We start from the raw sequence: 26,919 nt of genomic DNA on the forward strand, positions 1-26,919 counted from the left end.
GACCACCATTGGCCCTGATACCACAGGTTAAGAAACAATGATCCGAAAACCTTGTTACATTAAGAAGACATGAACACTAAGGAAGAGCAAAAGACAATATTTGGCGCCAATTTAAGGTGTTGCTGCATCAAGAAGGAACAGGTCAGGCCTTCCGTTTTATTACATTAAAACATGTTGTAACAGGAGAGTGGTAAGATGAGAAAGATTGATCTGTTCTGATTGGGCTAACTTGACAAACAACTGTTTAGATTTCCAGACCTTTGTGTTTCCACTAAAAAAGTATTAGACACTCTTCTCACATCTACAGAATGGAGAGCTCTCTGCAGAAGAAGAGGGGTTCTGGAAGAAAATAAGCAGAGATATGGCTAGATTTATATGGCGGCAAGAAGTCCCATTATCTGGGAAAAGATGGGCGTTTATCACTACACTGGTTGTATGATATACTATGTAGAACTCATTGAAAAAGGTGCCTGAATGCTGCCCATTCTCCGAGCTGATATTGCCACAAGTTAAGCTGCCTTCTATGAAAGGAGTTGAAGAGAAGATTTATGTATGGGGTTAAAAAACAACAAAATACCCCTTTACATGGAAAGTAGTATCTGAAAGAAACACATTTGTGACTGATTCTTTACCTTAGAATTACCCCCAAGCGTCAGGCTGGATCTGGAAAGTTTTCGTGAGCAGTACCCCTGTGCGTCGGAAGGTGGCGTCGTGCGGCTTCGCGTCCGTCGTAGGCCGCCGGGATGACGTTGCGGTAGCTACTTAGACACCGTCCTCGCGCGCTGACGTCAGTTCTTTCTTTTTCCGTGACAGCAAGCGCAGATCCGGAGAGAGAGGTACCCCAAGTCAATTTTTGACTCAGTTTTTTGGGACTTTTTGTCTCTGTTCTTTTGAGTCTTTGACTCCTGGTGTATCGGGATGCTCGGTTTCAAGTCTTGCGAGTCTTGTCCCCGCACGATGTCGTTGACGGACCCGCACCGCGAGTGTCTCTACTGCCTGTGGCGCGACCACGACCCTGCGTCGTGCCCCGACTGCCGGGCCATGGCTCAGAAACCTTTGCGGGAGCGGTCCCGAAAGTTGCTTGAGTCCCAGGAGTCGGCTCCGCGCCGTTCAAGGTCCCAGTTCCGTGGGAGGTCAAGGGACTGGTCATGGAGCCGACACCATCGTTCGACGAAGTCTTCGCACTCGGGGTCAGGTAAGGCAAAGCACAAGAAGTCAAAGCAACATCGCTCTTCGCCTTCCCCTAGCCTGCCGTGCGACACAGCTGAGGGTGGTGCCACCCCCGCAGCTCCGGCGGAGCCTACGCAGTTGCCGACGGCTTACCCACCTTTCCCAGGTCCGTCGGTGACTCTGGCCCAACAGCAGCAATTTCTGTCAGCCATGGTCCCCGCGGGTCCATCTGGGCGTCTTCGCCCTTCTTCCTCGCCGGTTCCAGCCTGACGTCTTCGACGGCTCTGGCGCCCCGAGACCCCCATGCATGGATCCCAGCCAATGTCGGTTGGCCTCGTACGACCGACATCGACGTCTATGGCACCACCGCTGGCTCCCCGGCCGATGCCGTCCCCGGCTTCCACCCCGACATGGAGACGGTGCCGGCCCGGTGTCGATCGACGCAGATTCCAACGCTGAAGGGGAATTTCTATCACTTTCTCCATCCTCCTCCTTTTTTTCCGCCTGCCCAGCAGGTTAAGGAGGACGGGGAGGACTGGGAGGAGTCTGAAGACCCTCTCGCAGCCCAATGCGAGTTAGAGCCTCACTGGGAAGAGGATTTGGAGGACGCAGGTGGACTCTATTTTTCTCCAGAACCTGGCACACTGTCTCCTTCTACCGTGGCTACGGAGGAGAGTGGTACTTATTCAGTTGTGTTGCGTAGGGCAGCTGAGGCTCTCCACCTCAAGCTTCCTACAGTGGCCGTCAGGACTAACCTCCTGACAGAAGTGCTTCAGCCGGCAGATTCCTCTGCGGAGCCACTGCTGCCCTTCAGTGACGCACTTTCAGACGTTCTTTTGGGCACTTGGTCCAGGCCCAACACAGGGGCTCCTGTGGATAGGAACGTGGCCTGACGCCATCGCATCCCCGAGCGCATTCCCTTCTGCACCTCCGGAAAGGGAATCCAAGAAACTGGAGCAGTTGGGAAAGAAGATTTTCACTTTCGCCAATTCAGGGTTGCGGTCTGTGAACACCGCATGCCTCTTGGGCCGTTATTCCCACTCTGTGTGGGATACGGTGGCGCAAATGCTGCCTCAGTGTCTGGAGGAGGCCCGGATGGTGCTTTCCCAAGCTATTGCTGAGGGGAGAGACGCAGCCAAGTTCACGATTCGTTGTGGCCTTGACACCGCCGACTCGCTGGGCAGAGCGATTTCCATGACTGTGGCGCTACGCCGTCACGCCTGGCTGAGGACAACTTGCTTTTCTGGGGATGTCCAGAATACTCTGTTGGACATGCCTTTTGATGGTACTCGCCTTTTTGGTGACAAGGCAGAGCGTTTTAAGGACTCGCGGGCTATGGCCAATTCCTTGGGCCTTTCGGCCACGCTCGCTCCTTCTGCTTCTGCTTTTCAGTCGTTTCGTGGCCAAGGAAGGGGCGCCTAAACACATTTGTTTCAAAGCCACAGGCCTGCGCAGCAACAGTCTCAGTGCAGCCACAGATGTGGGACCCGCCGAAGTGGGTCACGGGGCAAGTGGGCAGGTCAGTCCACCATCTCCTCTGCCACCACTGCCTCCAAACCTTCCTAGTCCGGTGTTTCAGGCCCATCAAATGCCAGTGGGTGGCAGGATTCGCCATCACCTCCCCCACTGGCACCCCATCACTTCAGACAGGTGGGTTTTACAGATAATCCGAAGGGGCTACTCCCCTTCGAGACTACCCCTCCAGCCATGCCACCTTAGTACCACCGCATGTCGGGGGATCACTTGGCGCTTCTCCAGAAGGAGGTTGCGGCCCTCTTAGCGAAGTGGGCCATCGAGCACGTTCCGATGCCAGAAGTAGGTTGTGGTTGTTACTCCCACTACTTCTTGATTCCAAAGAAGGATAAATGCCTGCGTCCTATCTTAGACTTTCGGAACGTCAATCGGAGAAGTTCAAGATGCTCACACTTGCTCAGGTCTTGTCTGCCCTATGCCCGCAAGACTGGATGGTAGCGTTGGACTTGCAGGACGTTTATTTTTATATCCCCGTCCTGCCGGCACACCGGCGTTACCTGCGGTTCACGGTAGGCCACGAGCACTTTCAGTTCACCGTGCTCCCTTTTGGCCTTACCAGCGCTCCTCGGGTGTTCACAAAAGTGATGGCGGTGGTCGCAGCTCATCTGCGCAGATCAGGGGTTTCAGTCTTCCCCTATCTCGACGACTGGCTGTAGAAGGTGGGCTCGCCCCAGGCAGTCGTCTCCCACCTCCAGACTATGGCCGACATCCTGCATTTTCTGGGGTTCTCCATCAATGTGCCGAAGTCGCACCTTATTCCCTCTCAGAAGCTCCTCTTTATTGGAGCGGTTCTGGACACGGCGCTGTTTCGGGTTTATCCTCCCGAACAGCGAGTCTGGGACATTCGGGCTATGATTCCGATCTTTCGGCTCTTGTCCTGGGTTTCGGTCAGGATGACCTTGAGGTTGCTGGGCCTCATGGCCTCCTGTATCCTGCTGACTAATCATGCCAGATGGCATATGCGGGCTCTACAGTGGGACCTGAAGTTCCAGTGGGCGCAGCATCAAGGGGACCTGTCCGAGTACGTCCAGATCTCGGAGGGCACTGCTCAACAGTTGCAGTGGTGGCTCACAAACCAGCATTGGGTCAGCGGCAGATCACTCTCCCTTCCCCAACCGGAGCACACTGTGGTGACGGATGAGTCCCTCCTGGGATGGGGCGGCCACATGGGAGAGGCGGAAATCAGAGGGCTCTGGTCTCCGCCGGAGTCCAGGCTCCATATCAACCTTCTGGAGCTCTGGGCGATCCTTCTTTCACTGAAGGCATTCCTTCCCTCTGTCAAGGGAAGAGTAGTGCAGGTGTTCACAGACAACACCACTGCCATGTGGTACTGCAACAAGCAAGGCGGGGTGGGGTCGTGGACCCTATGTCAGGAGGCTCTGCGTCTCTGGACATGTCTGGAACATCAAGGCATTTCCTTGGTGGTTCAACACTTGACAGGTTCTTTGAACGCCAGGGCTGACGAACTCAGTCACAGGTGCATGATGGATCACGAATGGCGTCTTCACTCGGAGGTGACGCAAGGTCTCTTTCAACAGTGGGGAAAACCTTGGTTAGATCTATTTGCCACCGAAGAGAACGCGCAATGCCAGCAGTTCTGCGCGTTCCAAGGCGTTCCAAGGCGGCACTCGCTCGGCGACGCTTTTCATCACGAGTGGAGTTGCGGTCTATTGTACGTCTTTCCGCCTATACCACTTTTGCCCAGAGTACTGAAAAAGATTAGGCGCGACCGGGCCCAAGTCATTCTTGTGGCCCCAGACTGGGCTCGAAGAGTTTGGTATCCCGAGCTACTCAGTATGAGCGTGGCACCCCCGATCCGACTGCCTCTTCGGGAGGATCTTCTGTCGCAGCAGCAGGGGACGGTCCTCCACCCAAATCTGTCCAGCCTCCACCTCCATGCATGGAGATTGAGCAGCGACAGTTGATTCCATTTGACTCGCCTCCTGAAGTCTGTGATATCATTCTTGCAGCCAGGCGTCCGTCCACTAAATCGGTATACGCCTGCAGGTGGAACAAATTTGTGGCATGGTGCACAGCAAAGGCTGTGGATCCCCTTTCTGCCCCTCTTTCAGAAGTTCTTTTATTCCTTCTTTCTTTGGCCCGGCAGGGCTCTGCTCTGGGCCCTATTAAGGGCTATATTTCTGTCATTTCGGCCTTTCTCAGGCTCCCTGATCACCCCTCTCTTTTCAAGTCCCCTGTCATAAGTAGATTTCTCAACGGCATTACTCACCTTTTCCCTCCTATTCCGTTTGTGATGCCACAGTGGGACTTGAATCTGGTTCTTACTTATTTGATGTGTGCTCCTTTTGAGCCGCTTCACAACTGTCCTCTTCGTTTACTAACTTTTAAGACTGCTTTCCTGGTTGCCATCACCTCTGCTAGGCGCGTGAGTGAGCTCCAGGCACTCGTCCTTCCTTCTTGCCAAAGGTTGTTATTCCCTTCCACATTGGGCAAACTATCACCTTGCCCACTTTCTTTCTGCATCCGCACCCTTCCAGGGAGGAAGAGAGGCTCCGCCGTCTGGACCCAAAACGTGCACTCTCATTTTACCTGAATCACACACAACAGTTCCGGGTGGATGACCAGCTCTTTGTTGGCTACATAGGCACCAAGAAAGGCCGGGCTGTACACAAGAGGACTATCTCCTGCTGGTTCATCTTGTGTATAAAAGCCTGTTATTCTCTGGCTAAAAAGGAACCTCCGGTGGGGTTGCATGCCCATTCTACCATGGTGACAGCAGCTACTACTGCATTGGGACGTGGTGTCCCCCTACAAGACATCTGTCAGGCAGCCACGTGGGCCTTGCTGCACACTTTTACTAAGCCTTGCCTTGACAGCCAAGTCCGGAGAGACAGCTTCTTTGGCCGTTCTGTTCTCCATGACTTTCTGGTGTGATCTTTGTTTGCAGACCCACCACCGGGGTTGGTATTGCTGGAGTATCTATTCTGAGGTAAGTGATCCATCACTAACGTGTTTCTTTCAGATAAACAAGTTACTTACCTTCAGTAACAATATATCTGTAAGAAACATTAGTTAGTGATAGATTCCTTACCGCCCCACCCATCCTCCCTGTTCTGCGAACTGATTTCTAGGGTTAAGGTCATCCTTTTGCAGGGCCCTAGTTTCAATGCACCAGTTGTCAGTATCTTGCATGGCTCTGCGTTCCTGGCGCGTAAAGTCGTGTACAGAACGGACGTCAGCTCGTGAGGGCGGCGTCTAAGTAGCTGCCACAATGTCATCCCGGCGATCTTGACACCTACGACGAACGCGGAGCCGCACGACGCCACCTTCCGGCGCTCAGGGGTACTGCTGATGAAAACTTTACGGATCCTGGCGGTAATTCTAAGGTAAGGAATCTATCACTAACTAATGTTTCTTACTGATATATCGTTACCGAAAGTAAGTAACTTTTTCGTTAGGTTCCTGGGGAGTGGTGGCCTTCAAAGCAAAAAATTTTCGTTACACTTTCTAAGAATTCTTATACAGACTTAGTTTCGACCATTCTTAAGTCACAAGAATGGGGAATAAGCATTGGCAAATAGACCTAGGTTTTTGTTAGAGGATTTGTGCAATCCAGACACTGAGTATGGAGGTGGGTAGCAGAAGGCATGCAGCAGTTTGACAGGCAGCCATCAATCTGAATTTACAAATGCATGCGATATAAATAAAACAAAAGAGTATTTGTGTTAACATAGAAGATTGGTGTCACACAAATGGGGACTCATTTCTTGTAACACAGCTTGGGAACTGCTGTCATTTAGCTTTACTGGTTGTAAACTAATAGAGCTGTTCTAGAGGGAATCTTTGTACAACAGATTTTGTAAAGGGGCTCCCCACTGAATACTATTCAAAACATAACAGAACATCATCAAACAGAGAAAATTCTGGAATCCCTATCACTGCTGATTAACAAACAACTGATTTTTAGGGGGTGCCGTTAGCCAAGGTCTTTTGATTTTACTCTATTTATACATATAATATACTTATAGGGGCTTTCAGATAGCCTTAATCAACTGGTGTGCCGTTCTGTCATTCACATTTTTCTTCAGCCCACTACCGCATAGAGCATGGAGCAGTGGGAAAGTCCAATTCAGCCATTGACGAATACCACTGTGGGTGATGGCATTCTGCTCTTTTACACTGTAGAGTCCTTCTCTGTCATCAACTACTATGCCAATGTGGGCTTTTTGAGAACAAAAATATATTTTTGCTTTCAGCCAATGTATTTTAATTATATTGGTGATGGCCCAGCATTTTCTCCAACAATAAAGTTTTACAAAAAAACATGCTGAAATAAAAACAAGCATGGACAAAGGCAAAAGGCTGGCAGTCTAAGCCAAACCTCTTAGCTTTGACAATGGTTGTTTTTTATTTTCACTGAATTTCTCCCTTACATTCCCTGTATTCTACAAATGTGCTGCTGAGTTCGCCACTCCAAATTGCCAACAGATGCTGGGTGGTCCACATGTTGGTATTAAAGCTATCAAGAGCCCATTTAAAGTCTGGTAGCAATGCCACAGCATAGAAAGCAAATTCCTGGTAAGTCTGTAATACCACACGCCTCCTGGCAATTTCCATAAGTGTGCTGGGCTGAAATTCTGAAAGTGACCAATTCTTTTTTTTTTTTGATAAACAAGTTTTTTATTTTTGCATCAACATCCGAATCAAGAAGGACATACATCAATTCGAGTAACGTGGCATCAACAAGACCTGTCAGATAAGCAATGATAAACAATCAGATGAGCATTCCCCCCCATCCCCTCCCCTCCGCCCCCAACCCATGTATTCCCTCTCCTACACTAGGCTCCCAAGCCATTTTCCCCATATTCTGCGAAACTTTTTGGGGCAACCCGGGGCCGTGTACAATGTCCGTTCCTGTGCAGCACACCAATCCACCCCTCTCCTCCATTTAGTCCCACTGGGCGGGTCCATCTGCTTCCAGGCGGCCGCGATATCCCTTTTGGCCGCCACCATAGCCGTAGTTAGGAAGAACTTCTCATTACGGGAGCCATCCAGCCCATCCGTGATCCCCAGCAGCGCTAGTCGCGGGTCATGGGGAACCTCCCACCCCAGGACCTCAGTTAGTTCAGTTTCAATCTCGGCCCAGAAGCTATCCAGGCGGGGGTAAGACCAGACCATATGAAAGAAGTCTGCTGGCTCCCCCCCACACCAAGCGCATGAAGCCGCCTGGCACAGGCCCACTCGAAACCGACGTTCCGGGGTCAGGTAAGCCGTGTGGAGATAGTAAAGCTGAATAAGACGCAGTCTAGCCGATGTGGTGATCGTCCAGGGAGCCATAAGGGCGTCCCTCCAGTCGTGTTCGTCCAGAGGACCCACCCAGGCCTCCCAACGCTGCTTCAGTCCGTTCCAGTCCACCGAGGTGTTGTTGACCAGGGACCGATAAATACGGGATATGCCTCCCCTCCCCAAACATCCCAGCATCACCTGAGCCTCAGGCGGGCTATGGGCGGGGAGTCTGGAGTCCAGGGGTACATGAGACTGGATCGCGTGGCGTAGCTGGAGATACCTATAGAATTGCGTGGGATGTAAAGAGAACCGGCTCAGGAGCTCCTGGAAGGAGCACATATGGCTCCCCCTCCAGACATCTCCCAAACAGGAGATCCCTAGAAGATCCCAGGCACGGAACCCGTCAAGTCCCGACATTTCCCGCAGCCACGTGCCATGCCAGAGCGGCGTAACCCGGGTCAGTACCTTTGACCAGCGGGTGTGCCACAAGGCGGCACGCCATGCCAAAAAGGGGGCCCGCACGACCTCCGGCAGTGACCGAGGGATCAACGCTCCATAGAGCGTGCCTTGAATAGAGGGGAACCTTGTGAGCCGCACCTCCAGTCTATAAGCCGGATCGTCCCTGCCTCCCGAAAACCAGTCATGGACCACCAGCAGCCGCGTCGCGAGATAGTACAGGTAGAGATTTGTCATGCTCAGGCCACCATCATAAGAGGGAACCCGGCAGCAATCTAAAGCCAACCGGGGCCTCCCCCCACCCCAGAGAAATTTGGTCGCGGTCTTGTCTAGGTCTCGAAACCAAGGGCGGGGAAAGGAGCAGGGCGTATTTTGCAGCATGTATAAAAACCTAGGGAGGATCATCATCTTATAAAGAGCGATCCTCCCCAGCGGGTTCAACGGGAGTGATTGCCATTTTGTCATGTCGGAACTGGCCTTATTAACCACGGGGGCTACGTTAAGGGCCCAGCAAAGTTCCGGGAGTAGGGTAACCCAGATCCCCAGATATTTAAAGGATAGCCTCCGGATGGGGATGTCTGACTGCCAATCGAAACGTTCCCTCGAGGAGTGTAGTGGAACTAATACAGATTTCCCGGAGTTTAGGCTAAGACCGGATGCCTGCCCGAACCGACGGAGAGTCCGGTGCACCCAAGGCCCCGCGACAGCCGGATCCGAGAGATAAAGAAGGACATCGTCCGCATATAGAGCAATTTTAGTGGGGACCATACCCGGCCAGCTCCAGCCATGGAGAGCAGGGTCCGACCGAACCAGCACAGCCAGGGGCTCCATCGCCAGGGCGAAGAGGAGGGGCGAGAGCGGGCAACCCTGCCGAGTCCCCCGTCCTATGGCAAACGCGCGGGACAAGGTCCCATTAACCAGTACCCGAGCCCGCGGGTCCGCGTACAGAACCCGAACCATGGCGCGGAACTGGGGACCGAACCCCATTCGCTCCAAGGTAGCTCCAAGGTAATCCCAGCCCACCGAGTCGAAGGCCTTCTCAAAGTCCACTAGTAGAAGGGCCAGATAAGGGGAAAGGCGTTGCCGGTGGGCCAGAGCCAGGTGCAAGCGCCGCAGGCAGTGTCTCGTTCCCCGGTTCGGCATAAAACCGCATTGGTCCGGGTGGACTAGCGAAACGAGAAGCGGGCGCAGCCGCTGGGCAAGAATGGTGGCGTACACTTTAAGCTCGGTGTTAATGAGAGATATCGGTCTATAATCGGAGCAGGATTGCGACGGGGGCTGCATTTTCGGAAGGACAACTATAGTGGCAGTATCTGTGTCCCGCGGGAATGAGCCCTTCTCTACCACCTCCGCAAAAAGATCCAGAAGCCGGGGTGCCAGGGTCTCACGGAAATGGGCATAATATTCCTGCGGGAAGCCGTCCGGGCCCGGGGTTTTCCCAGGCGCCAAGTGGCCGATTGCAGTCACAACCTCCTGCAGGGTAATGGGCAGGTCCAAAGTCTCACAAGCCTCCCGCCCCAGTCGCTCGAGGGCCGCCCCGTATTCCCCCATCAGCTCTGCAAGAGAGAGCTCCGGAGCCCCCGCCCGGTATAGCTGAGAGTAGTAATCAGCAAAGGTGTGGGCTATAGCCACCGAGACCATGTGGGTCCCACCCTCTGAGTCTGTGATGGCAGGAATAATCCGGCCTGCACGAGGGTAAGAAGCCAGCCGGTGAAGCAGCGTGCCATTCTTATCCCCCCATCCGTAGACTCGGGCCACCGAGGAACGCCAAAGAGTCCGCGCCGCCTCCAGAGAATGCATATGTATCTCCTCTCTGAGAAAGGCCAGCCGTCGCGCCCAAGTGGCATCACCCAACGCGGCCTGGTCTCGTTCAAGCTCCAGGGCCTGCGCTTCACACGCTGTAAGCTGCTGGAGTTGTCGTCGACGCTGTTGTTGCAGATGCCCCTTAGCTGCCCCTCTGATAGTTGCCATAACGGCCTCCCAGAGGACAGCCGAGGACGAAATGGAGCCTACGTTGTGAGAGTAGTATTCTCCAATCTCACGTTCCACCACCTTCCGAAAGGCTTTGTCTTGAAGGAACCAGGCGTTCAGACGCCACGTTGGGCGAGCAGTGAAGGGAGGCGGGCCAAAAGCGAGGAGCACTGGTGAGTGATCTGAGAGGCCCCTCGGCAGAATGCAGACGTCGCAAACCCCTGCACACTCGGTAGAGGGGACAAAGAGTAGGTCAATCCGGGCGTGAGAATGGTGCGCCGCCGAAGTGTGGGTATACTGGCGATCGCGTGGGTGCCAAATCCTCCAGACGTCGCACAGGCCCTTTGTCTCGGCCCAACACGATAGTTGCTTCGCGCGAGCGGCTCTGGTAAGGGAAATCGGACCTGTCAAGTCCAGGTGAGGTGTGTAAACAGCGTTAAAGTCTCCCCCAAGGACAAGCGATCCCACCGGAAGTCTGGGGAGTAGATCTGTGGTGTAGGAGAGGGCGGTGTGCAGCAGGGATGGCGCGGCATAGAGAGACAGCAGAGTGAGCGGCCGGCCCTCAAGAGTGCCACAAACCGCGACGGCCATTCCCTGGGGGACTAGGTGAACCTGGGTCAGCACAAAGGGAAAGGATCGTTTGAGCAGGATAGCCACCCCCCCGGGAGCCTCTAGCAAAGCCCGAGTGCCAGACCCTATCGTAGCCGTAACGGGCGAGAAAGGGACATTTATTACCTAAGAGGTGGATCTCCTGAAGGAGGAGCACATCAATCTCTGCACGCTGTGCATATTTGAGGACCGCCATATGTTTGAAATGATCCAGCAGACCGTTTAGGTTCCAGGACAGCACGCGCATGGCGGCCTTAGGCACAGGCGTGTCCGCCATAGGGGCAATCAGGGGCATGCATGACAGGATGAGGAGGAGGTGGACACGGAAGCAAGCATTGGGCAAATCGGGAAGCGTGTCTGGAACCCCCACCCGGCGGGACCCGTTCCCCCACCAGGGCCGAGGGGCGCGTAGGTGCGCGAGCCCTCTGAAAGGAGGAACATGAAGCGGTCGGACAGGAGATCAGGTCAAACGTTACATGATGCCTTAGAATTACAACCTCGAGGAATGAACCCTCCGTCAACAGGAACCCCTCTAGGAGGAAAAAACAACCCCAACCCAACCCCAACCCCACACCCCCCACCCTATACAGAAGCATCTGTCGCCCTAACAGTTAGTAACAACAACCAAGCTAAAACGCTCGGGCTTGAGTGCCAGTGGACCCCTAGAAAATCAAAACACACCTAATTTGTCCGCCCTGGCCGAGAGCATTAAGCATATTGGAGCACTGAAGCCCGACCTCCAGTTCCTTCGGCTAGGAATCACGTCCCAGCCTCCCCTCCCTGACACACCACCAAGAACAGATGAGGAAAATCAGATGACGGGGCTACGGGAAAGATCTGAAGTGTCCACTTGAGGGGCGGGCCGGGCTGCGGAGGCCGCCCGCCGGGGGGAGACGGCCCGCCGCCCGGCAGCAGCAGGACTGGCAGGTGCCACCGATGAGGCCGAGGACGCCCCTGCCCCCCAGAGCGCGTGACAGTCGCCTCTTCCCCACTGCGCCTCCGGGGCAGCGTGCGGCGCCGCCACTGAGGTCTCGATGATCGGGCACCCCCCGCCCGCCCGCCGGTGACCTCTGTCCAGGACGGTGCAGGTGGCACTCCTCTGTTAGCCAGGTCCAGGCCGCTCGTGGCGTGTCAAAGAAGAAAGTCTTGTGCTGGAAAATGACTCGGAGGCGGGCCGGGAATTGCAGCTGATATTGAAGGCCCATGGATCGCATCTTCTGCTTTACCTCCATGTAAGAGCGCCGCAGCTCCTGGACCTCTCGGGTGTAGTCCGGGAAAATCATGATGGTGTGATTTTGATACTTAAGGGTTTCGGAGCGTCGAGCCTCCCGGAGGATCGCATCTCTGTCTCTGAAGTTAAGGAGCTTTAGGATAAAGGGACGGGGGGGGCGCCCCCGGGGGCCTGGGAGCCAGGGACCGATGCGCCCTCTCCACCACAAAACATGCCGAGAGGCTGTCCGCCGGCATCCAAGATTTAAACCAGCGTTCCAAGAGGTCGTCCGCTCGGCCCGCCTCCGCCCCTAACGGGAAGCCCACCAGGCGAAGGTTACAGCGACGGGCCCGGTTTTCGGCATCTTCAACCCGGCGATGCAGTTCCCTAGAGTGAGTGGTCAGCTCCCGTACTTGATCTTGCAGCTGGCGGATATCATCTTCAGCTGTCGAGATTCTAGATTCGGCCTCAGAGATGCGGGCGGTGGCAGGTCTTGCCGAATAAGGGCCACGTCAACCTTCACCTCTCCTACCATACCCTCCAGGGAGGAGCGAGACGCCGTGATGGCCTGCAGGATGGCAGCAAGATCCGTGCCAGGGGTTTGGGCCACCTCCCCGGCGGGGCTCGGCCCCCTTTCAGAGGTCGTAAATTTGTCTTGGTCTGGGTGGCCGCGGTTGCCGGTTTGGACACCCTGTCCTTAACCATGGCGGCAGCCCCTGGGGCCACGGGGGCACTGCACCCAGTCGAAGAACCACGGGACCCACCTCCACCGCTCCGCCAGGACTCGGGAGGCGAAAGGCGACAGGGAAAACGCCAATGGGACCCTCTGCTCGGTCAGAGGGCTACCTTCCGCCAGCCTCGTAGGGTAGCGCTCGGCAGCCTGCCCGATCTGGCAGCCGATGAGCTCCCGGGAGCCGCTGTTCGTCACCAACCCCCAAGTGCCTCCCGGAGGAGCGCCACCCAGGCGTCACCGTCGGGGCCAGGTCTCCTCACACCAGCCGCGGTCGCAGGATGGCCATCCGCGCCACAGACCTCCCCTCGGAGGGTCCAATGCCACCACATCCCGCCGTCCTCCCAGGGTCTGGACACAGAATGCCTGTGTGGATGCACTCTCAAGCAGCACTGGCGCCAGTGGGAGGTCGCGCCTCGGGTTCCGACCAAGCTCCTCCGATCCCGTTGGCCCAGGGGGAAGTGGTGCATCCCCCGGCACTGCAAATGGGGCCCCCACCAAGACTGCCAACGCTGAGGCCCCAACGTGCGCCGATTCTAGGGAAGCGCCCGCCGGGTCCCGCAGTCCCAGAGCCGGGCACCCCTGCGTGGGGGGCAGAGGGTTGATCGGGCGTGCAGATCGGACAAAGTCCCTTGCGCTAAATAGCACTCCACCAGCTTGTAGTGATGTAGCTCAGCCCTTCACACAGGATGATGAATTCGGGCCTGGGGGTGAGGGAGGGTGGCGAGGGGAGACGGATAGTCAGTCCCCCCCGACCGCCGGCCCGCGGCCCGAGTCTCCAAGGCGGCGCCTCACACACCACTACGTCGCAGCAAGTCACAGCCAGCCCGGGCAAGTTCAGCACGGTAGGTGGGGGGGAGGAAGGGAGCCAACCCCAGACCGCTGACCCCCGGCCCGATGGGGAAGGCCTCCCCACCACGTCCAGCCCCCCACAACTTCTCCGGTCGGCCCGCCGGGGACTGCACCAGCATCGCCGTCACCACCGGACCCCCTGCACGGCCTCGCCTCCCGGGGGGGAGCCCCCACACCTCCTCACCTCCTGCTGGCAGTTGTCGGGCACAAGCCCCGGGTGTCACCTCAGAGGGGGGGGCTCACAGGATCCGCCGACGCAGCTCGTCCCGGCCGCCTGGGCGCTCAGGCCTAAGCACCTCGTGGGCGCCGCGGGCTCGAGTAGCCGCGTGCCCGTGGCAGGGAACCAGGACAGCAGCCTCCGCACGCCGGGCACACGCAGCCACTCCGCACGTAGCTCCGAGGGGGCAGACTCGCCCCAAGGTCAGGTCAGGGGGAGCCGGGCGACTCCGGGCACCAGAGCAATCGAAAGGGAGCCGGCCAGGGCAGGTTAGGATGGGCTAAGAAGGATTGGTGGGGTCCGACGGCCGGAGCTTCACCGCGAAGCGGCCATACTGGTCCGGCGCCACCTAGCGCTCCCGAAAGTGACCAATTATAACAATATTACTGGAAGTCGTTCCCCAACTTTTACAGGCAATAGTCATGGCTTCTGGTAATGTTAACCGCCTTAGCCTTTTATGCTTTATTTCCTGGTAGGTTCTTGATCAAGGTCAAAGACGTTCCTGAGATAGTAGTTTGCTTTGGAAGCACAGGAATGGACTCAACATTATCTATGCCACTTAAATGGGGTGGATAAGTTGATAATATTGTTGACAGGAGACCAATCCTTTAGCCAAAGTGGGTGGAAAGTAGGACAGTACAAACGTTTATAACTAGCAGGAGCATCCATAAAACACCAGCAAGTGCTAGCAGATGCTAGAACAACATGCATGTATGGAACAGGGACCACATAACTATACCTAATAAGTATCAGTGGATGAGATACACTACCTACTTTACACTCGGTACTTGATTTCTTTTCCATTATCATCTGTCCCTAATTCCTCATCCCACCATATTTTAGTGCTGGAGTGATCTCCTTGTTGGTATGTCCTTTACAAACTATTCCTGGCATTCATTTATTGCCACTCATAAATGCTGTTAGATAGACTTGAGGTGTAAACAAGACGTGTCCAGTAGAACCTTTCCAATCCTGTTGTATCTGCTCCATGGAGTCCTGATCTGTGGCAGCCATTTTGTGGCAGTTCATTCTCAGGTCCTGATTTGGAGTGGGCGATAATGCGAAATCCCAAGATTTGTGGTCAGAGGTTTCAATCCAGTGAAGAATATGGTAGTGGAATAGTCCTCCACCATAGGGATAATATAGTGAAAGAACCTCCACCATGGATTCCCCTTCAGATTTGGGGGTTTTGATGGAAATTGGAGGATTACAATCATCACCAAACTCCATATTAGACTGGAAACATTTTAGTGAAAAGAAACGTATGGGCTCTTCGGCCAACTAGTTCACCATACAAGTGAGAGCCCATCTGCTTGTAGAAGAAATTTAAAAGGTGATCGGAAGCATCACATTGATTCATTTGGCAAAATGTGGGCTTATCTGTTTGGAACAGATCTCATAAATCTAGTGACCTCACCTTATTTGAACACACCGAAAAGGGTAAATGTTGCATTTGACTGAAACCACGAAGGGTAGCAGGAGCCTCTGAAGATTATCTCCCGATAAACATCTGGCAAGTAAATCTCTGTATCCATCATGGATAAAGTTATCAAGGTTTTGCAATTCCCGTACTAAGTATTGGCTTCCAAGTCTTGGGATTAAAATTGCTGATTGCGACAAACCCAGGACTGGCATACGTTATAATCCAAGACTTATGGTCACTTGGTAGCTGTGCCAGTGGTGACACTTTTAACAACATACATTTTCAGTGGTGTGGGTCACCGTGACCAAGGTAAGCACCCTGCTACCATGGTTGCTAAGGCCTGGGTTTTGACAGTCCATTTGAATAAAAAACGTATTCCTAATATTAGGTTTATTGTTGGCTTGGGGGCCACCCCTTTCAATCATTGGCTTTCTTCAACTGGCTTTTTTCAACCATTGTCTGGAGTCTTTATTAATTACATCTTGTTTCAGACCAGTGGAGTGCTTATTTCTCAGCTAATGCTACTCGTGTTTTGGATGTATCCTTTTGCCTCAGCTCGTGTGTATGCCCCTTGGTCTTTGCTTACTGGATAAAGTTGAATTTAAAAGGAGCTACATTTACACGGTGTATTTGTTTATTACAGTTTGGTCCTATATCACCCAAATTTGCATATGAAAATTAATCGCCCACCAATAAAAGTAATAAATAACCGTTTTATAAAGCTTGCTTTTCAGTAATTTGACATCAAATGTCTTTCTTAGGCCAGCAAACATTAAAAGAACATTCTGAGACGAACATCTCTTTCTGCCACCAAGCAAGTATGTAGCATTTAACCAATAACCCCAAAAAAAGGCTTCAGGTGATGTGCAGCATTGGATCATCGCTGCCACAGCAGGCCACGTTATCAGACCAGGCGCAAAAGGTGGCAGTTGGCCAGCCCCCATCTTCCAAGGGGCCGTCTGGGAAAGTAGCTTTTCTCTGTATAACACCTCTATTTTTCTATCTCAACTTCTTTCCCTTTTTTTACCGACCTTTACCTCCAACTCTGTCTCTCTCTTCCCAGTGTCATCTTAAGGATTTTGGGGCCCCACCCAAGAAATATTTTGGATGATTTTTTTGTGTGATCCCTACTTTTGAAGGTACTATTCAATATTGTTTTGCATTGTGTATGTTTGAAGTAGTAAAAATGGGCAATACAATTCTAAGTAGTTGTGAACAGGGACTCCAAAATTCCTTTCCCAGGCCCCCAAAACAATCTTCGAGATGACCCTACAGTAGCTTCCTAAGGTAACGGCTCTTTCACTAAGATGGGTCCCATTTTACTATAGTCATACTACTAACGTAGATTATTTACTTTAAATAGCCTAATATTCTTTGTTCTGTGTTTCCTAACCATCTTGACCAGCCAGTGTTCAGAAAGCACTTTTTTGATACATTCAGACCCTAGCAAGCCCCTGTACGTAACATACCGTCTGGGGGTAGGAGAGGGGTCGCAGCCGGTCGTAGTCCTCCTGGCCTGCCGTGTCCCAGAGTCCGAGGTTCACTGGTTTGCTGTCGACCATCACATTGGCGGAGTAATTATCGAACCTGGAACCAGCACATGAAAACAGGTCAGAGGCAGGAGGGAAGCGAGGCCGAAACAGGAGTGGAAAGGCACAGAAATGGTAAAAGTAACCAAGAAATGAAAACGATAGGGGACCAGAGAGACATTCGAGGGAGGGAGTAATATTGAAAGAGATTGAGGGAAGAGGAAATAGTGAGGAACAGGAAGGAAAGGAAGAGAGGAGGCATTATTTATATTTTATTTGTTTATTTTGATTTTTCTATAGGGTAACCCTAGCCACTATGGAATCTGAAGCACTTTATAAACAATGACAATGATCAGTTATCGAGGAAAATGGGTCCATATATAACAGAGATATAGGTATGGTAAAACAGAAGAAATAGGAAGAGGGCACTACTATGTATAGCAGCTTAGTTGAAGGGATATTGAATCTAGCAGTAGGCATATAGCAGTAAACACAGTATATAAGGAAGAGTTATCACCTCTCGTTCAAAAAAAGAAACTTGGACCAGTAACTCTTCAAGTGTTTTTTCCTTTTGCCTCTTTACTCCTGTAGCCTCTTTTTCTTGACCTCCAGCTCTTTCCCGTTTTCCTGCCGCCGCTGATCCCCGGAGTCCCTAGCCCCCCCAAGGGCGTCGTTTACCCCATTCCCTGCTTCCCGCCTCCCAGCTGACCAGCCCTCCCCCTCACACTGCTTAGTGGCGGCTGGCGCAGCAGGCGTGCCACTGACGTGCTAAAGGTGCGCCAAAGGCAAGCCTGTCTGCGACCCGACCGAGCCCAGCGCTAGGGACCCTGGTCCTCCTACCCGCCACCGCTACGATGTTAGCATCCTCCACGATCTCAACCCCAGGCGCAACAACAAGTGCTAGCTCTCAACGCCGACCAACACCCACGACCTGCTCTCCTGCCTTTACTGCCACCTCACCTTCACCCACCACCGTACCCCGGCTCCCTCACCCAACCTATCGACCCTCACCACACCCAAGCCTCTCGAGTGCATCCGCCTCAACGTACGATCCCTCCAGAAACACACCACGGAGATCTGGGAACTCCTCGTCACCGCCTTGCCCGACATCACCTTCCTGACGGAAACCAGGATGAACTCAAGCTTAATGCCAGACATCGCCTCCACCATCCCCAACAGCTACAAGATCATCTGCAAGGTGTGAGAAGTTGGCCTGATATATGATGTCACTAATTCTAGTGTACACCTTGTATCAGTCCAAACAACCCTTATGGTGATTGGTTGTAAAGTCAACCTTATAGACCAGCTATCCTAGTGGTAGCATGGACAAGAGCAGTCTTAGGCTAAACTCTGTATGGCATGTGAAGCCAGCTGTTATACCATTTGTAATCCCTTGAATACCAAATGAAAGGATACCACAACAGATATATATAAAAATAGAATGTATTTATTCTAGTCAAAATACCCTCAGCACTCTTTATGAGATTCGAGGTAAGTACAACACAGTCTTATTGAAGCATACATTAAGTCACACAGGTAAGTAATACAGTTAGGCACTAGGGGCCACGCAAACCATATACTAAGTAAGTGGTATAAGAACCACTGTCACAAACACAGGATAGGCCTAGGCCTAGGGAATCGCTGGAGCTACACTATACTACCAAAGGTTAGGAAGTGGGAGGCCCACGGGATTCAGGTGCAGAGTGGAAACACTCACGCGTAATGCGTAAAAGTCGATAGAAATAGTAGTTATTAGAAATTAACAGTTTTAGGACACTTCTGGAATAGCTAGGAGTTCGAGACTTGGAAACTAGACCCTAGGGTAGTCAATACCCTTGTGAGCACCGGAGTACTCAAGTTACCTAGCCCACGGGCTGCGGGTGCATAGGTGTGAACTTGCGTCGGGTTTCGTCGTTGACTCCTATGGATGCCTGAAGGAAAGTTGCTGACAGGCAGTCAGTGAAGAGTGTCCGGTGGATCCCAAGGATGGAATCAAGAAGGAAGGATACCTGCAAGCAGAAGGGACAGAGTCTAGGTCACCAGCCAGGAGCCGGGAAGGAACCAGGATGGAACCAGGCGATGTCGTGCAGATGCAGGTGAAGAGGTGAAGCTTGTCGCAGCAGCCACGGGTACCAGGAGACGTCGAGGATGACCAGGACCAGGAGGCGAGCTGTCCCACGAAGGCTCTTGCTGTCGGCAGCGTCGATGTCGAGTTAGGACCCAACAAGCCTTGGCAAGCGGAACCCACGCAGAATGGAGGACTTGCTTCTGGTGCAGACCAGGAAGGTCTGGGGTGCTTCTCTTTCACAGAGGAGCGAGTGCCAGTCTTGAGGAGCCGGACCAGCAAGATGAAATCAAAGGTTCGTCGTCGCAGAGGTCACTAGCCAACGGGCCAGCAACCGACAACACGTCGAACAACTCAGATGCAGAAGGGCCCCACGTGGAACACGTGAAGTGTGGGGAGCTGATCTTCTTTGCAGATGGTGCTCGGGATGGGGGCTTCTCAATTCCCCAAGCACAGCCTCGAGGAAGCCTCAGAAGTCGCGCTAGTCAGTTACTAGCCACTTTTCCCAAGTCGCCGGTCCCACGTCCCTCGTCACCTCCACGGGTCTCAGCTTTGCTGCAGATGTGGATCTGGGTCAGAGGTGTCTGGAAGTCTTGGCGCTGGTCAGTCTCTGCAGTCGTCCCTCGTAGGATCAGTCGCAAAGCAAGCAGCGGTCGCTGGATGGTGCCTGGTTGCCCAGGGTGGTCACTCCTTGGCCACAAGGGAGATTCTTCAGTCTTCTTCCTGAGGTTGAATGTCGAAGGTCCAGAGTTTCTGTTCAAGTTGCAGATTCAGGATAATCTAATTTTGCAGGGCACAGCTACCTTCTAATAGAATGGGCTAGTGGGCTGGGCTACCTGCAAGGTCCCTCCTATGGGTGGGACCAGGAAGGGGGGTGGCTACACCCCCTTTCCTTTGTCCAGTTTCGCACCAGAGCTGGGGCTGGAGTGCCCCAGCACCGGTTTGAACTGGACTATGCATGGAGCACCTTGTGTGCCCCAGGCATGTCTCATTCCTTTCAGCCCTCCCTGCCCCAATACACTAAAGTCTGTCTGGGGAGGTGCTAGCACCTCCCCAAGCAGGAAACCTATTGTCCAGGCCTCCCTGGCTGGGAGGGCTCCCAGCTGCAGGAGGTCAGACTTGTGTCTGTGGCAGCAGCATCCATTTTGTGATGCTGAGGCTTTGGTCAGAGTTAAACAGCAAAGTAGGATTTTAACATGTCTCTCCCTCTAGAAGGGAGGAATAATATCCTCATCACCAGAAATGGTATGGGGGTATTATTCCAAAGAGTTAGACACCTTACACGACATGTTTTGATAAAGCCAAACCATAGTTACCATAACCGTTTAAGATTATAAGGCACTTTAAGAGTATATGGTAGGCGATATCATAGAACAGCTATAAGGACATGGTTCCGAAAGCTGCAGACAGGCTCAGCTCATGCTAGAGCACCATCTCACATGTTACCAAGCACTCTGCCTCCAGGATTGTTAAGGCCTGCCATAGGAGTGGCTCACAGGTACACATGTGTCTATTTCAAGGGTAGATTTAAGTATACTATATCTAAGCAAGGGGTGATTACACGACCTTGCCCCAGCTGAGTGATCAGCCAGTTGTGTCTGATTGGAAGGCCAGGCCAGGGGTGGCATAATACATGCTGCAGCCCCTGGGAGGCCTAGGGTACATCTATGCCCTGGGTACCTAGGGTACACTGTACAGGGTCCAATAAGGTGATCCTTACCAATTGGGTATGTACCTAGGGTACATGGAGTCCATTTTAAAGAGAGAGCAGACAGCCTGAGACCCTGAATGGCAGGATCTCAGGCCAACTAAGTCGAAAAGCCAGCTAGACACTAGGCAAAAGGTTGGGGGTAACCATAGTCAGATATCCACCTTCCTACACAAGGACCATCCAATCTGGCCAGGAGGAGGCATCACCATCGTCCACAAAAGCTTACTGACCCTGACCACCCACTGAAACGAACCAACGACCCACATGGAACACCTCCACTTCCAGATTCAGACCAACCCGAAAACCATCCTCTGCGACACCCTCGTCTACTGACCACTTGGTTCCCGTGCCTCTTTCACCGACGCCATTGTCAACTTCATTGCCCTCTCATCCACCAACTACATCCTACTCGGAGACCTCAACTTCCACCTGGACAACCAAAACGATCCCAACACCTCCTCCCTCCTTGAGAGCATTGCCAAAGTAGGACTTAAACAGCTAGTCACCTCTCCCACACACACGCAGGACACACACTCGACCTCGTCTTCAACGCAGGAAACAGCATCTCCTACAGCCACACCACCAAACTCCTGTGGATCGACCACCACTACATCCACTTCTCTTTCAACAATCCCACTGCACACCAGCAGGCCCACTGTTTACCCTGCAGTAGCTGGAACAGAGTCACAGAAGATAAACTCACTACCTTACTCAACTACATATCACTACCGACATCCTCGGACGTCAACATCACAGAATGCAACCTCCACCAATGGATCGTAAACTGCGCTGACACCCTTGCCCCTCAAGAAAGCCACTGGCAAACAACATGTCAAGAAAGCAAGCTGGTTCACCCCATGCTTCAAGAGTCCAGACTCACCTGTAGACGGCTCAAGAAGACATGGAGGAACAACAAAACCCAGGAAGCCCACGCCGCCTTCAAAGCAGCCACCACTGCACTCTACCACCTCATCAAAACCACAAAGAAGAAGGCCCTCAAAGACATGATCACCAACAACGCACACAATCGCAAAGAACTCTTCAGCATCATCAAGGAGTTTACCAAACCCAACAGTGAGGCCACAGACATCCCACCCTCCCAAGACTTCCGCAACAGACGCTGCACCTTCTTCTACCACAAGATCAAGACTATCTACGACAACTTTGATACCCAGGACCACGCCAGCAACCACCACAACCAACGCCGACCCCCCCACCCCTGACCGACTCTGCAGGGCTGGTCCCAACTCACCTTCGGACCCCTGCCCGCACTGCATCTTCCACAGAGCCGCCTCCGCCATCGCACCCGAGCTATGCCGAACTATCAGCTGCTTCCTCGAGACCGCCACTTTCCCAGACGACTGGAAACATGTTGAGATTAACCCCCTCCTGAAGAAACTCTCCGCGGACCCGACGGACCTCAAGAACTTCAGGTTCATCTCCCTGCTCCCCCTCCCAGCCAAAGTCATTGGAAAAGCCATCAACGCCAGCTCCGAATTTAGATTCTGAAGCAATCATAGAACCTAGACCGCCCTCTTCGCTGCCACCAATGGCATCCACTCCCTCCTGACCAGGGCGAAACCGCAGCCCTCGTCCTACTGGCCCTCTCGGCGGCCTTCAACACTTTCTCCCACCACACCCTAGCCACAAGACTCCACGATGCTAGTATCCGAGATAAGACCCTCAACTGGATTTGCTCCCTCCTCACCGGCAGAAGACATTGAGTTATACTCCCACCGTACCTCTCAAAACTGACAGAGATCAGTTGCGGAGTACCCCAGGGATCCTCCCTCAGCCCCACCCTCTTCAACGTCTGCATGGCGCCCCTCACAGCCATCGTCAGGAACCACGGGCTCAACATCGTGTCCTACGCCGATGACACCCAGCTGATCCTCTCCCTCACCAAAGAATGCACTGTCGCCAGAAATTACTTCCACAAAGGGATGAAAGCCATTGCCACCTAGATGATGGATGGCTGCCTGAAGCTCAACTCATACAAGACAGAAGTCCTCATTGTGGGTGCCTCCCCCTCCACTTGGAACAACTCCTGGTGGCCCTGTGCTCTAGGAAGTCCTCCACCCCCCATGGACCACGCATGAACCTCAGCATCATACTGGACTCGTCGCTCACAATGGACCGCCAGATAAACACTGTCTCCTCTGCCTCCTTCAACACACTCCGCCTGCTTCGAAAGATCTTCAGGTGGCTCCCCACCGAATCCAGGAAGACAGTCACCCATGCCCTCTACAGCCTCAGGCTCGACTACGGCAACACACTCTACACTGACGTCACCCAGAAACTCATCCGAAGTCTCCAGAATGCTGCAGCAAAACTAATACTCACCATCCCCCGTCGCAGCCACATCACTCAACACCTCACAACCTCCACTGCCTCCCAGTAGAGAGAACAATAACCTTCAAACTCCTCACCCATGCATAGAAGGCTCTTCACAATGCCGGACCCGCATACCTGAATCACTGCCTCACATCTCACGTACACAACAGACACCTCCGCTCCGCCCAGCTTTCTCTGGCTACCGTCCCACATATCCGCAATACCAACACCAGAGGAATGTCCTTCTCCTAACTCGCCTCCAAGACACAGAACACCCTGCCCATCCACCTCAGGAAATCACCCTTGCTGATTCAATTCAGGAAGGACCTCAAGACCTGGCTCTTCGGATGAACTCAGCACTTAGTCTGATCCGCTGCAACCCCGCAGCACCTTGAGACCCTCACAGGTAAGTAGCCATGCTTTACAAACCCTGATTGATTGATTGAAGGAGACAAGGTTTGGGATCTGGTTCTACAGTCTGGCAGCAAGAGAATGCCTGGTTTAAGGTCTTGCTTTTACGTTTTGGGGATTTTGAGTAGACAGTGTAATGTGCCCTTATTCACGCTTTCTATTTCTATGATTCATTAGTGAGGGTTCTTTGTTGAAATCAGTTGAAGAGTTCCCAAGTCTCAGGGCCTTTTGTGTGCTGATAGCTCACTGGCCTGGCCACTTCTTGTGGATTTTTTCAGCTATTTTCCCATTTTCTGACCTAGCTTCTCTCCTTTGCGTTTTTCAGTGTGTTTTACTTTCCATATATATCATCCACTGAGGCTCGGTGGCTGTGAGTGAAGCAGAGATGGGGCTTATGGGAACTCAATGCTAATGAGATATATAGAGTGACAAATGAAAATACCACCACTTGTCCTGCGGGGACCCTTTCCAGCCCAAAGCCAATAGTATCTGTGAGATATGGGAGATTCAGAGGCCTCCCCGGGAGTGGGGAGGATCATTTTGCAATACCCCACTGTGCTCCAGTCACATTAAAACTATTCAATTAATGGCTCCAGGCAGGCAGGTGAGTAAAGAAGTAGAAGCAGACGACGTCTTCCCTTTTAACGGTACTAAAGCAATCCACTTCGCCACTGTGCACCTGCAGCATGAAAGCCTGCAGTTTCGCCATTCCCCATCAAGCTGAGGTGGCGAGGGGGGTGGGGGTGTATCCGCCAGGAAGCACAGATGCTGCGCTTGCAGGTTTTGGTCCAGCGTTCTACGAATAAAGAGCAGCGAGCGCGCGCGCGCCTACCGATCTGTTAATCATTGGCTCACTTGAGCCGCGTGGGCCTGGTGATGTCAGCAGGCACGAGGCCTCATATCCACACCACCCATGGGAGCACGGAGTGGCTTATTCATAGCTTAGATTTACATTTCCATCCCAAAGCTAGACGGAGCTTCCGCCAGTCATATATTTCAGTATCCCTCGTGAATGTAAGACTCCCTGGAAACCGCCCCTGCGCAACCCCCGACAGGCCGCGAATGAACGCAAATTATTTTTGATAATTAGCCGTCTGCAGATGCCGCTGGAAGAATATTTGGTGAATCAGGGCCCGAGTGCCTGTAAATAAACAGCTGCGTTTATGCTACAAGCAGACTTTTGTTCCCCAGTGTATTTATATTATGCGGCCAGAATCCTTATTTTGACTGAAGCCTAATGCTGGGCCTCTCCTAGGAAGCTTTTGCACCAATCTCATCCTGTAACACTTGATAGACATTCTGCAAAAAGCATCTGCTTTGGAGGAGCCTACTGGGTTTCTGGTCGTAGAGAGTGAGGGCGGGGCAGATCTCTGCAGACTGGTACTCACACTGTGGGGATGTACTCCCCAGGGAAGGCATTAGTGGTGTAGCTGATGAGCAGGCACGTTTTACCCACAGCTCTGGAAGAGAAAAAAAAGACAAGAACTCATTATAATGACTGCAGTCACTGGGCCCCAGTGTGGTCTGGTAAGCAGGGAGAAATAAGAGGCGGGGGTGATTCGGGCCTAGGAGAGTAGCAGGAGATGGACATTGACAGAGGTAGAGAGATAGAAGAGAGATAAGGAGGGCATGAGAGGGATAGAGAAGAGGCGAGAGGAGAAAGTGACACAGATGGAGAAGGAAGAGAGGGGAGGAGATAAAAGGAGATGGACACAGACATAGGTAGAGAGAAGAAGAGAGATAATGAGGGTATGAGAGGGATAGAAAAGAGGGTAGAGAAGAGAAAGTGAGGCAGATGGAGAAGGAAGAGAGGGAAAGAGGAGAGAAAAGGGGAGTCAAGAAGAGAGAAAGATAGTGACACAGCGGACGACAGACACAAAGAGAACGAGAAAGCGTGAGAATAGAGGGTGAGAGAGAACAGGCAAGTGAGGAAAGGAGGAGAGAGAAAGAAAGAGAGTAAGAGAGAGAATGTTTGAGGTAGAGGAAAGAAAAAGCGGGAAAAATATAAAATGGTGGGGAACATGCAGTGACATCAGTTTAAACATTGATTATTAGTTAAATTATATGACTGAGCACTTGTGTGAAGGTAAATCAAATTATCTGCTCAACACTTAGGATTCGATTAAAAACGTCAAACAAGAAATGAACACACTTTGCAAAAAAAAAAAAAGTACATTTAAAACAAACCAACATAAAAAAAAGTTCAATATTCGAAGAACATGGGCCAAAAGAGACTGCAAACGTTTCAAGGCAGACAATTCTCTTGGAGCTGCTGGTGGCAGGTGCTGTGCTGCTGTGACACGGAGAGGCCGGAAAGAGACACACTGTCCCAGTATCACCCTTTGCCATGCCTAACTTCCTCATATAAACATCGATAACGTTGATATTTCACAAACAGGAACTTAGGAAACAGAGAAAAGCAACACTCCAGTCCCACAAAGGAATCAGTCGCTCGTCAGTAAGAAGTTAAAGTCCGACGTCGAGGGGCCTGCAGCTCTGAGAGGGCTCTGCCGGAAGACGCACAGCCCGCTGGAGTCTCATAGGTGCTGCTTTTAAAAGTTTAACATATAACTCAATATGGTTTAGCTTCTCGAGGCCTTGAATTAGCTGAAAATGAGCAATACATTTAAAGTTGTTCCAAACAGAGGCCCCAAAATATGTCTTGTCCCAAAAATCTTAAATATGTCCGTGTAGTGCTGAAGGCAACTGGCATTTCTGGGGGGTACTGGTGAAGCTCACAGCAGAGGTGTGCTGTAGCACTGAGAAGGCACTGCTGGAGGAAGCTTGCATTGCTTGAGTCGCAGAGCAGTAGAGAGAGGCCACACTATTGATGATGCTTCCACTGTTCGAGTCCTAGAGCTCTGGCAGGGCACTCCTAGAGAGTCCACGGTGCTGGAGGAAGGTCACACTTCAGGACTCTATAGGGGTGTAGACAGGTTTGTAACATTCTGACTTCTGGGGACCCCTACTTAATCATTATTGGAAAATTCCCCCCCCAACCCCTCTGAGCCCTTACTGGACCCCGACCTGCGCATTGTCGACGATTTGAACGGCAAAACAATACACAAAAACATACAGAAAAAAAATTCATCAAACAAATACACAAATGATGAAACATTTTATTTAATTCGCAAAAACACATAAATAAAAACTACAATAATAATTTTAACCCTTTCGCTGCGGCGGGAATTCTGCCGCAGCGCTGGGGGGTGCGGGGGGCAGCGCGGTGGCGCTGTGCTCATGACGGAGCCGCTCCGTCATGAGCCACGGTTGAGCTGTGCTCATGACGGAATGGTTCCGTCATGACTCCGCCCATTTGCGTTGTCCCCCCGCACAGGCGGGGAAACAGCGCCGCATAGGCGGAGCGGCCGCCAACGGCCGTGACATGACGGAACCGTTCCGTCATGAGCACAGCGCAACCGTGGCTCATGACGGAGCGGCTCCGTCATGA

At 52.5% G+C, this 26,919-nt stretch overlaps 1 protein-coding gene across 3 annotated transcripts in view; it reads right to left on the reverse strand.

Moving 5' to 3' along the window:
* LOC146833507 (ras-related C3 botulinum toxin substrate 2) overlaps positions 1 to 26,919 on the reverse strand; it is a 149,851-nt gene that overhangs the window by 103,016 nt on the left and 19,916 nt on the right. For all 3 annotated transcript variants that reach the window (XR_014960592.1, XM_085601354.1, XM_085601353.1), the window contains exons 2-3: positions 24,857 to 24,928; positions 16,888 to 17,005 (exon numbers count right to left, since the gene is read on the reverse strand). Coding sequence is in view for 2 of the 3 variants with exons in the window: in XM_085601354.1 (XP_085457480.1) it covers positions 16,888 to 17,005; positions 24,857 to 24,928 (190 nt within the window). In the remaining variant the exon portion in view is untranslated. The remainder of the gene's footprint in view (positions 1 to 16,887; positions 17,006 to 24,856; positions 24,929 to 26,919) is intronic.

The sequence above is a fragment of the Triturus cristatus genome, chromosome 4_2 (genome assembly GCF_964204655.1).
Source record: "Triturus cristatus chromosome 4_2, aTriCri1.1, whole genome shotgun sequence".
Classification (NCBI taxonomy): domain Eukaryota; kingdom Metazoa; phylum Chordata; class Amphibia; order Caudata; family Salamandridae; genus Triturus; species Triturus cristatus.